Below are 12,272 nucleotides of genomic sequence, written 5' to 3' on the forward strand. Positions count from 1 at the left end.
ATATCTGTCTCTCCACTTACCTATCCATCTATCTATCATCTATTACGGAATTTGTCTTTGGCTATGAGATTATAAGTAACGGTGGGTTTTTTGTTTTTTTGTGTTTTGGTTTGCATCATCGCATTTATTTATTTATTTATTTATTTTTACAGTTTTTTAAAAAAACTTCCTGCTTTTCTTATGATTCCGAAATTAACTAACTCAGTATAAGGAGAGGTTCAAAAAGTTTACGGCCGCCCACAGGAAGGCAGAAATCTGACGTCACTGCGCGGTGAACACACACACAGAGATGTTTGAAGCCACAGCCCCCTGGACCTGTGCTTGCTGCACGCTGCTCCGTCCCCCCCCTGCCTCTGCCCTCTCTTCCGACTTTTCTGTTTCATTGTTTCAGTGCTGGTCTGGACCTGGGAAGGGGCCCCTGGGAAGGGGCCCCCGGCCCCCCGGCCCACTCTCCCCTCCCGCAGTTCGGGAACCGCTGGTCCAAAGACGCTGCCCTAACCGACGCTGAGGCGGAGAGAGCGCTGCCCGACGCCCCGTGTGCCCGGTTGAAGCGGCGCCTCACCTGTTCCTGCCGTACCACGAACAGCACGTCCTCCCCCGGCCGCACGGCCACCGCCTCGCCGCGGATGCTGACCTGCAGGCCCCGCGGCGGCAGGAGGGGGCACTGCAGCTGCGCCGGGCTCTGCTGCGGGTCCACGCCACCTTCGCACACGTTGGACACCACCTTCCGGTACCTGCAGCCAGACAGCGAGTCAGACAGGCGGCGGTGGGGCGGGCCCTGCTGCCCCACCGGACCTGCTTGTCGCCAAGAGGTGGCTCTTGGCTTGGCGAACTCCATTCTTCAACTCCCTCCCTTTTCCCGACTCCACCTGTTTGCTATTTCTGCCCCATTTTGGAGATGGGAAAACTGAGGCTCAGGGGAGGGAATGACCAGTAATGGCAGGCCCTGCTTCCGTCACTGGACGTTTCCTTGGTCTGCTCGTATTCTTACAATAATGGTAACAGCTGTTGTTGCTGAGGGGAGGATTGAAGGAGTCAGTCGGAATTTTGTGGCTTTGCTGGGAAATAGGGTCCTGGGAGGACAGAGTGCCCGGCGGGGCGGGCCGGGCCTTACCGCTGATGCGCCACATGGCTGTGAGCAAACGTGCTCCCAGGGGGCTCCTCTCCCTATTGCATCAAGAGAGTGGGACCAGATGACACCTGATTCACCAGCTCATTCACACAACACGAATTTACTGAGCATCTGCTACGTGCGAGGTGCTGGGGTACGAGGTCATCACCCACAGCCCTGCCCTTGCAGAGAGGACTGTCTAGTGAGGGAGGGAGCCCTCACCAAACCATCCCCCACATCAAGGCAACATCGCAACTGGGACAGGTGCTGGGGAGGGGCAGCACCTGGGAATCTGGTCCCTGAGAAAGGGGCTTTCAGCTAAGACCAGAAGGGTGAACAGGAGAGGGAAGAGCATCCTGGGCAGCGGGAACAGCATGTGCAAAGGCCCTGTGGTGGTGGTGGGGAGCCAAAGCCCAGAGTGGGCAGCAGGTGTGGGATGAGAGTGGGGAGGGGCTGGTGGGCAGAGCCCGATGGGGTCTAGTAAATATTTAGGAGGCGACAGGAAAACCACTGCTCGGGTGGCATCTTCAGACTTGCCACTTGTGATGCTCCCGCGGGCGACACCGGGATTCTGGGTCTGCAAAACTCACATTACTGCCAAAGTGCCTGAATCTGCCCACCTCCTGTGCCTGGTGCCCCACCTGCCCTCACGGCTCTGCCACTGAATGAACATTCAGAAGTTTATCATGCAAAGACACGTGTGATTAGTTTGGAAGAGAATACACTCCCTACGAGCTACCCAGCCACAGCCCCTTCGCACCCGGAGTGTGCAGATGGTATGAAATGAAACCCTCTGCCCTTGATATGGGTCCTGGCTCTGCCATTTCAGACAAGAGTTCCTGCTTGCCAAGCCCTGGTGGGTGCCCTGGAGCAGCTGCTGTGGCTCCCTGAGGGAGGGAGGGAGGGATGGATGGACGATAGACGGATGATGGATGAACGGTTGGAGGGATGGGAGGATGGATGGATGATGGATGGGTGGGTGGACGGATGAATGGATGATGGATGGATGGAGGAATAAACGGATAGATGGTTGGATGACTGGATGGATGGATGGATGATGCGATTTATGCCGCTGAGGTCCAAGACTGCTTTTCTGCTTCAGCTTCTTTCTTCTCGGGCTTTGCCCTTCCCCATCCCCAGGGGCAGTAATGAGGATTTTCTAATAAGTCCATTGGCGGTTTACTCCCTCTCAAAACTTCCCCAAAGGGAAGCAGAGACTTTTAGATAAAGCTTGTTTAGGGCCTCTGGAGCGGCAGGTTCACAGCCTTTACACAACTAACTTTTTTTTTTTTTTTTTTGCGGTACGCGGGCCTCTCACTATTGTGGCCTCTCCCGTTGCGGAGCACAGGCACCAGACGCGCAGGCTCAGTGGCCATGGCTCACGGGCCCAGCCGCTCCGCGGCATGTGGGATCTTCCCGGACCGGGACACGAACCCGTGTCCCCTGCATCGGCAGGCGGACTCTCAACCACTGCGCAACCAGGGAAGCCCCACACCTAACATTTTTATATGACGTTCATCCTTGACACGCAATGTGGTCAGCCTCTGGTGGAGGAAAAGTGTCCTAACGGCTCACACCTGTGGAGCACTTAACCCTCACGTACAGCGTGAGTCCACTACACCACAGACTGAGGGACCCGCTCTGTGTCGTGGAGCTAACTGTCCAGTCGGGGGGACGACTGAGTGAGTGTGACAATAACTGAGATATGCGCCCTCACAGGGTAAGCTCAGGGCCCAGGGTGAGTCAGGGAAGCCTTCCTGGAGGAGGCATCATTCAAGCTGAGACCTAAAGGGAGTGTGAGCACCTCTGGCCCAGCTCAGGCCTGCCTCACTCAGTGTTGGTAAATGGGGAAGGGTCCCAGCACTGCAGGGGCTCAGAAGGACTAGGCGAGGGGTGTTACTTCTCTGGAAGGGCTCAGCCTCTGCAGCAGGTGTGAGCTACAGAGCCCTTGGACCTTCTCTGCCTGTTGTTCTCTGTTCGGAGCCAGCTCAAGGCACCTCTTCTCCCTGATGCTGACCCACATGGGCTCTGATTGGAGAGCCCCGAGGGCTCAGTGCCTGGGGTGGCTCTCAGGAACCCCGGCACACAGGGCATTCAGCCCCGACTTCTCTTTCCCTGACTCCATGCGGGGAGCCATGGGCACCAGGCAGAAAAGCGAGGGGTCACCCTGGTTCTGCCCCGCGCTACTCACCCGAGACTGCTGGTGTAGGTCTGGCCCAGGACACAGTCGTCAGGCGGGGACAGGGGGTTAAACCAGAAGTTGGCAAAGCACTTGTCGGCATCGGACTCAGAGGAGGGGGTACGCTCAAATCCGTAGTCACTGGGAGGAGGGAAAAACGGCCATCAGGAGACAGCGTGGGTCAGGGGCCTCATGCTGAGGACGCAGAAGCGGATCCACAGGGCCCTGTCCCAGAGGGAAGACAGGACTGAAGGCCGACAGTTACGTTCCAGGTGAGAAGGGATGCAAAGGGGATTCCAGCAAATCACAGGAGAGCACTGAGCCCAGCCTGGTTGTCCTGGAGGGCTGCCTGGAGGAGGTGGGCTGAATCTCAATGGAAGATCAAGAGGCCGTCAGGGGAAGAGGGGGGGAAGGGCACTGCAGGTAGGGAACGGCCCCTTCAACACTGGTGTAGGGAGACAGTGGTGAAGGTGGCTGACGGAGAGGGGTGAGGACGGCTGGGGAGGGAGGCAGGTTCCAGAACTCGGACGTCCTCCTGTGGGCAGCAGGCGGCCACGGGAGTCCTTGAGCAGAGGCAGGGGAGTGGTCAGGGGGCTTTCGGCAGAGTCTCTGGACAGAGGAGAAGGGGCTGGGTGGTACAGCCGGCCCCCGGGATGCCCTCCCTGTTCCTCAGTTTCCCCTCCCACCTGTGAGCAGTGCCACGTGCCCTGGTTTTGAAACGAGGCCCACAAGTTCTTTAATGCAGGCTGGACCCAGTGGCTGGGTCCTAAGGCACAGAGTAAGGGGGAAGTGATGGAGTGTGACTCTTGAGACCTCCCCCGGCATCACCTGCGTGGACAGCGGCTGCCGGGTCACCAGGCTACTCAGGCAGCCCCAGGGGCCCGTGGCAGAGTGGGACCCTCACCAGAGGAAGTCCGAGTCGCGGCATTGGCACACGCGGGCCGTGAGCGCCGCCGTGAAGCTCCGACCCTTGATGCACCAGGACGTAGGCTTCCTCCTCCGGAAACTCCTCTGCTGGCCCAGGACGCAGCGGTCGCCCTGTGCAGGAAGACCAGGGTGAGGGGCCACTCTGCATGGGCTCCCACCGCTCCTGCTGCCGGGTCCTCACTCGCCCGCCAGCCGTAGGGGCCGGGAAACCGGGGCCCGGGGGAGGGGTGTGCGTGCCTGAGGCCAACTTAGGGCAGCCTGGCTCCCATCCCACCCGCCCTAGCATTCACTGAGCTCCCACTGTGTACAGGCTCCGTCTGGGCCCTGAGGGGTGGCAGGGCTGCTGGAAGAGGCCCCTTGCATTCACTCCTCAGGCCTGAGGGTGCCAGGTGGGCCCTGTGCAGCTGGGGTGAGCCGCAGCCTCCAGGACACACAGTAGGTCCTCAGCCAATGATCAGAAGAGGCCACACCTGTGTGAACGGGAGCCGTGGTGCAGGGTCCCCCCAGCAATTCCAGAGCCCCCCCTCCCTCTGAAATCCTGTCCTGTGGCCACACCACCTGCTCTGAACTGCACTGGGAGGCCATTTCGAGTCCTCATTTATTTCTCTCTGTGTGAATATGACACATTTTGCTGTAGAAACATGTATGTGTTTGAGATTATGGGGTGGGGCTGCCCCAGACCCACTGGGGTGTTACCTAATATATGATACACATGCCCTGTTACCTTCCCTCGATCTGAAAACTCCTGGACCCCGAGCACGCCTGTCTCCAGGCTGGCTGGGGCCCTGTGCACCTGTTCCCCTGAGTATGGCTGCAGACTCTGGCCCAGGCAGCCCCAGGCCCCAGAGGGGGGCCAGAACACCCCGAAGAAGGAGTGGGCATCTGAGGGGGGCCCTCGGTCCCGCAGGACGGGGACTTTGTCTGGCAGAAGGGGCCCTGTGTGGTGCCCACCCCCAGCCTGCGGCCAGGCCCACCTGCAGGTTGGTGAGGTCCCAGGAGCTGTAGTCCTCCTCGCTGCACTGCCTGGAGAACCAGGGCCGGAAGTCCACCTTGACCAGCTCCCAGTCCGAGCGGAAGCTGATGTGGCCGAAGACGCTGGGGAGGGAGAGGGGGAGGGGCGGGAAACCACCTTAGTCTAGCCCGTCCCCCAGGTTCCCACCACTTCCCCTGCAGGCCTCTGTTCCCACCTGCACAGCGGGCCCCGCGGTCCCTCCCCTGCCCCCGCTGGGCTGCCCTGGGACCAGGCACCTGCCCTGAGCCTGGCTGGCCACGAGCATTGGGGCATTGGCGTTAGTATTCCCACAGTCATCACATGTAATCTATGGCTCATTGATGGCGTTGGTGCGGATCATCCCACCTGGCCCCCCAATGGACAAGGAAGCCAGCACGGTAGGGTCAGGAGCCTGGACCCTCCCACAGCCCCTATGCTAGTCCTTGCAGAATTGTTTTGCAGAATGATTCGTGGTCAGGTGTCTGAGTCCTGTGTTCTCTGGCTTCTCCTCGTCTTTCTTCCCACCTGACCACTCCAGGAGGCCTGCTCTGCAGAAAGCCAGCTCCACCTAGCTGGACCAGAGCCTTTTGACCCCAAGCAGAACCGACAATCCAAAGAGAAGTAACGAGTCATCACACCGGCTCAGAGCGGCGGGGTGGAAAGGATCTCAGTGTGGTCCTTGCTGCGTGGCCCCAGCATCGGTGGGTGGAAGAAGCAGGGGACGGAGCACCATGGGGGCTCTGCAAAAGCCAGTCCTCTATGGAGCACAGGCAGTGTGCTGGGAGCCCTGTGTATGCTATCTGATCTAATCTTCACCACAGCCTACTTTACAGAAAGGAAAACTGAGGCACAGAGAGGTTGAGTAACTTGCTCAAGGTCACACCGCTTGTTTGTGCCATTTCTTCTCCCTCAACAGGCATTGGTGGAGTGAATACATGTACCCAGATCCCTCGCTCTCTGGGAAGGCTGCTGCTTAAGGGATTTCCACCTGATCCTCCCAACACCTCACATGTGGGCTCCAAATACCACCACAGAAGAGGAGGCCAGTCTGTACTTCTCTGGTCCTTCTCCAGTCCACCCTATAGTACTCAGGCCATATTATCAGAGGTCAAGCATCTGGATGGAGGAGGTGAAGCACCCACTCTGGTCTTGGTCCCCTTCCACGCACACCGACAGGAGCCGGATACTTGGGGGAAGCCAGTCATGGTCTGAAAGGGTGCAAACCCCGTTCTAGGAGAGTAGTTGAGAAGGCTCTTGGAGTGTTTTCTGGGGGATATGATGGCTGGCTCTGAACGTTTGAGGCTGATATTTGAAGAGGAGTTTTGGAGTTTTGGCTCCATAGGGCACCTGTGAGCCAGTTGGGCCTGGGCTGATACCCATTTACTATGTCTGTGACCTTGGGCAGGTCCATTCTTCTCTGTACCTCAGTTTCCTTGGCTTTAAAATGGGGACAGTAACACTGGCCTTTCAGGATCGATGGTGGATTAGCAATGGTTTGTGTAGGGTGCTTGGCACTTAGTAGGAGATTTATACACACATGCACAACACACACTCACCTGTGCACATACACCCGTGCACACGCACATGCTCACACATTCTCACGTGCACACACATTACCTCTACTGCCCAGAACAGTCCCCCAAAGCAGATACCATGATCTTTATTTTACAGACAAGACCCCGAGCCTCTGCAGGGGCTTCCTCTGATCCGAGTGGCCCCGGAGCCTCCCTCCGTCTCGGCCTTGACCTGCCTCTGTGGTCCGCCTCTCCATCCTCCAGTCCTGGGCTCTGAGATCACTCTCCCTCCCCAATCGCCGGCAGCCCTGGCCTCTCGCCTGCTCGTGTTTGGTTGTGAATAATCCATCCTGCTTTTCTCCTGCCCGAGGTGCAAGTCGGAGCCCCTGCCGCTGTTTCTCAGCCCAGGGCCTCTCCTGATGCTGATGGATGTGGCCCAGCGAGGACCGGACAGCCTGCTTCTCCTCCGCCGGGTCCAGCGGCTCCCCCAGGTGCTGTTTCCGATAGCGAGGTTGTAGGAGGCCCGGATGGTGGCGACCGTGACCGTGAAGGTGTGAAGGTGTCGTGCCGGTCCTCTGTCCCGACTCCCATCCTGACACGGACAGCCCTCTCCCTGGGAGTGTCACCACGTGGGGATTTTCTTTGTCACAGTGTCCCCTTCTCCCAAGCAACGCCTGCTGGGTTGGTTACTGAGAAAGAGAGGGTCTTAGGTCCCTGAAGGGACGTCTCTAAGGGACAATTTCCTGGTCCTCACACAGCCTGAGCCGCGTCTCTCCCTCTTCTGGAAGCCACGTTACAATGGAGGTGACAGCAGCAGTAACTGCTGGCCTGTCCTCTGCACCTGCTACGCGCTCGACCTTCCATCCTCTCCTCGCCAACCCCGTGCGGAACGTACCGTTAACATTCCCACCTTACGGATGAGAAGACTGAGGCGAGGGACCCCCTCAGGATGGCACGGCAGCCGCCCACCTCCCGGGGGAGCCAGGGTCGGTCCCCGGGTTGGCGACCACGGGGCTGGAATGCTTTGCCCGGGAAACACGCACTGGCCCGAGTGTGACCTCCACGCAGCCTCCCTGGCTGGCGGCACAGGCCCCGCCGGGGAAGTCCCTGAAAAGAGGCTGGCTTGCTTGATCTAACTAATCCCTTCCATGTCTTTGAAGTCCTGCCTTTTATGAAACCCAAAAGCTCAGCTGATACTTCAAGAAATTTCTGTCATCTGGCTGATTCTGAGTTTTAGGAAGGAGAGGCCAGAGGGAGGCTATTTATTGCTTCACGATTCATAAGGAAAATGTGGGCCAGCCTCTGCAGGTTAAGGAGGAGCCCCACGCCCTTCAAGGAGCTCACTCCCTTCCCCTAGTGCAGCCCGGGCAGGATCTGGGAGCCCCACTATCCCCCCCAGGGCCTGGGGGCCCCTCACCCCTCTGGTGGGGACGGGAGGGTGAGCAAGGGTGATCCAAGCTGAGGGAAACATCCCTAAAGGTGACTACGGTCAGCTTGGACGTGACCTTTGGGCAGATTTGGATAAAGAACCATCTGGGGAAATGCTCTCAACTGTGCAGGAAATAGGACAGCGGGGGATAGAGAGAGAGAGAGGCAGAGAGACAGAGGATGGGGAAGGGAGGGAGAGACAGAGAGACACAGAGGGAGAGAAGGAGAGAGACAGGAAGGGAAGGAGGGGGAGTGGAGAGGATGCTAGGTCTGAGTGGGACCACTTCCAGCAGTCTGGAGAGATGAACCTTTATTCTAACAAACATGCCAGCATGTTCCGTCTTTCAGAGTTTGAATTATTTCTGTGTCAACCGGAATTTGAAAGTGGTCTGATGATGTGGCACAGTGAAGTAGGAGGCCTGTAGGAACAGTTCTGATGCTTTTTCAAAAAAAAAAACTTGAGGTTGTAGCATCTGGCTCTGAATTCTGCCAAGAGTGTTCCAGGAATAAAATGCCCCATCTGTTGATGAGTGCTGAAAACCGGGCTGTTTCTGGGGCCAAACCCAGCACTGATGCGGTGACAAAGGGCTTGACGTCCTGAAACTCCTAGGTCAATGCCCTGGGGTAGAAAGTGCGCCCATTTCTCAGCTGGGGAAGCTGAGGCCTCAGACCCAGCTGACTTGTTCAACCTCTGCAAAACCAGCACGGGCCAGCCGTCTCCCCTGGTGTTTCTGATGCTTCCCTTCTGCTCCGTGGACTCTGGTCCTGGAAAACTGGTCAACCAGCAAAGGGTCCAGGCTGAGCCCAGCCGCCACACCACAGAGAGCCCTGCATCAGCCCAGGCTGGAGTCTTCCTCCCTCCCCTGCCCACCCCAGACCGAAGCCTCCAAGAGCACGAGGGGAGCATAAATACGTGATGTCCTGAAGGATTTAACTCATTCCAGGGCCAGGGAGGAGAAGAACTAGGTGTGCAGGGAGAAGCACAAGGGGGGCGTTTAGGGAATGAGAAAGGTGATGATTCCTGACCCAGTTTTTATAGGGCAGCCTCTGGGGTCCCCCTTCCAGCTCTGGCTCTCCAGGAACCATGCAGAGCTGGTGTGAGGGGTCCCCCTTTCCCACCACTCCCTCGGTGCAGAATCATTGAGAGTTTTAGCACTTCTAGAGGAAGGGGGGATAAATCCTCCCTGGAGACTTCCTATGAGAACAAAATGAGATAACGTTAAAAAAATGGACCCATAACATATAGTATGTGCTCAATAAAGCCTCATTACAGAACTTGTTGCAAGAGGCCATACTGGGAAAGATGTAGGGAGGATGCCAGGCTGCCTCAGTCCTGGTGGCAGAGGAGGCCCCCTGGAGGAGTCACTGAAGCCGGATTTAGGTCTGGCAGGAACTTAGATGGCTCTCCTGTCTCAAACGTCCTAAGAAAGGAGTCCGCACTACCGTTTCCACGTCCCTTTGCTCCATCTTCCGTTCCCAGAAGCCTGGGCGGTGGGCACACAGGCGGCCGTGGTCCCTGGTGGCCCGTGGTGGGGAGCTTACCAGAGCTGTGCTCCCAGCCCCCATCCCAGGCAGCCAGAGGAGCCTGGTGAGGGGGCGTTCACATGAGCACCCACAGGAGCCCCAGGGCAGAGGCGGGCCTGGAGGGGCAATGTCCACCCTGGGCGGTTTCCTTCCAGTTCACGCCTCGGGCTGGGGGCCGGGCACCCCTGGGGGCTTATCCGAGTGGCCCCTCTGGGCCATTCAGACGGGTGAGGAACTGGCTCTTCACAGGCGATGGGGAGCCGGCCGGAGCAGGGGCGTGAGCTGGAAGGGCAGACAGGAGGGCATGAGTTGTTCTCTCACCAGGGACTCACTCCCAGGCAATGACTCCAGCTGGGCACACAGACCTGGGCATGATCTCCAGGCCGAGTGGGCAGGGTGAGGGGTCCTAGCACCCAGCCACTCCACTGGGAATGGACGGAACCGGCCCGTCTGCTCCAGAAGGGCTGAGCCAGAGCTGGGGCACAGTTCCAATTCTCACGTGGAAAAGCATCAATCCTTCTGTACCCACAGCTCGTCCTTGGGCCTGGGTCTCACTGGCCCAGTCCCAGTTCAAAGGTCAGCTGCTCCGAGACTCCTTGATCACCACCCACCCCAAAAGCGACCCTTCAGCCCCCAGCCCCTCGGCTGGCTGGCCCTTTTGTATCAGCATCTTTCACGTTATCAAGGAACCATGTCACTCTTGGTTATATTTGATCTGTCTGCCTGGGCCACCAGCTCTGTGGGTCCTTGGGGTCCCTGGTGCCCAGACAGAGGGTGGCACGTGGCAGGCCAGGCTGGAATGACCGGAGAAGGGCTGGCCTTGAGATAGGCTGGGACCTGGGACCTGGGACCCTTTGCTGCAGTGCTGGCACCTGGATAAACGTCTCCTTGAGCCACAAAATACAAAGGAACTATAAGGGACTAAAAATAACTGTGTGTATGCCCAGTTGGGGCAAATTATGGACAACAAGATACAAAAAGACCAAAAACGCAACTGCCACTTCTGAAGAGCCAGGAGCAAAAGCAGGATCCTGCGCATGCCCCCTGCATACAACCCCACCTCAGGGGTGGGCAGACCTCCTAAGCCACCCCTCCAGCTGACCCCAGGACACACCTCTACCCTCACCCCATATAAGGAAGCAGCTCGCCGCCTCCCTCCGCCGTCCTTGAGGATCAAGCAAGGGAACCTTACTTGTTTTCACTCCCTACTTCTACAGCAGGAGCCTTCCTGGGCTGGGAACTCAGACGCAGCCCTGCCCTCTGGAAGCTTCCTCAAAGTCTGCTAGGGGGAGAGAGGAAGTAACTTGGGAGGCCAACCAGAGACCGAGGTGTCCAAAGTGCCGGGTCCCCTCCCAGCATCAGTGGCCCTGGCCTACATTGGGCTGTCATGAGGGGAAGAGTCATGGGGCCTTGGGTGGCTTCCTGGGGCCATCCTAACTCATTTCCACAAACTCGTGCTTCAAACAATGGAAACGTATCTCCTCACTGTTCTGGAGGCCAGAAATCTGCGATGTGGGTGTTCACAGAGCGAGCTTCCTCTGCAGGCCCCAGGGGAGGCTCCTTCCTGCCTCTTCCAGCTCCTGGGGCTCCAGGCGTGCCTGGGCTGTGGTCGCATCACGCTGGCCTCTGCCACGTCTTCACATGACATTGTGGCTGTGTGTCTAACCCTAACCCTCTTCGTATAAGACACGAATCATTGGATTAGGGCCCACCCTCCTCCTGTGTGACCTCATCTCAACTAAGCACGTTGGCAAAGGCCCTGCTCCCAAGTAAGGTCACATCCACAGGTTCCGGGTGGACGTGGATTTGGGGGGACACTGCTCTCCCCAGTACAGGCATCATCAATAAAATCCAAGCAGAGTGCACAGGGCCTGATCTCCTGCATCCAGTGCAGCCAGGCATGCACAGCATCGACGGGGCTGTTAGAAATGCAGAGTTTCGGGCCCCACCCTGGCTTGTGAATCAGCTCTGCCTGAACAAGTGCCTAGATGGGCGAATCACCCAGGAAGGAGGCTTCCAAAGGCGGACCCTCATTTCGTGGTTTCTGGGTGAGCGCCTTGTCTCCCCAGCAGGGCCATAGGGCACAGTCAAGCCCTGTGTGCCTTTTTCAATCCCCGCTTGCTCCGGTTCTGCTCCTGGGCTGTGAGCCACTCTGAACAGGGATGCGCTTGACCTAAGCCAGGGTCAAGGGGCTGGGTTCACAGCCTGGATCTGCCCTTCACTGGCCCATTTGGGTCTTAGGTCCCCTCTGTGCCATGTGCCTACAAGTTCTTCACAGGTGCCAATAGCCAATAATCATCACTACCATTATCACCCTCACCATTAGCATCACCTTCATGAGATCACCATCATGATCACCATCATGATCACCATCATCACCATCATCACCACCATCATCATCATCACCATTATCACCATCATCGCCATCATCACCATCACCACCATCACCATCATCACCACCATCACCATCAACACCATCATCACCACCATCATCACCATCAACACCATCATCACCACCATCATCACCACCATCGCCATCATCACCATCACCACCATCACCATCATCACCACCATCACCATCAACACCATCATCACCAC

At 57.8% G+C, this 12,272-nt stretch overlaps 1 protein-coding gene across 1 annotated transcript in view; it reads right to left on the reverse strand.

Annotated features, from left to right (window-relative positions):
- The window catches only part of SORCS2 (sortilin related VPS10 domain containing receptor 2), a gene marked incomplete at both ends in the record, with an annotated part of 488,460 nt that overhangs the window by 17,613 nt on the left and 458,575 nt on the right, over window positions 1-12,272 (reverse strand). The window contains 4 exons of the mRNA XM_079717755.1: window positions 563-734; window positions 3,303-3,431; window positions 4,195-4,328; window positions 5,192-5,312. Coding sequence (XP_079573881.1) covers window positions 563-734; window positions 3,303-3,431; window positions 4,195-4,328; window positions 5,192-5,312 — 556 coding nt within the window. The remainder of the gene's footprint in view (window positions 1-562; window positions 735-3,302; window positions 3,432-4,194; window positions 4,329-5,191; window positions 5,313-12,272) is intronic.

Source organism: Hyperoodon ampullatus, assembly GCF_949752795.1.
Source record: "Hyperoodon ampullatus genome assembly, chromosome: 1".
NCBI lineage: Eukaryota > Metazoa > Chordata > Mammalia > Artiodactyla > Ziphiidae > Hyperoodon > Hyperoodon ampullatus.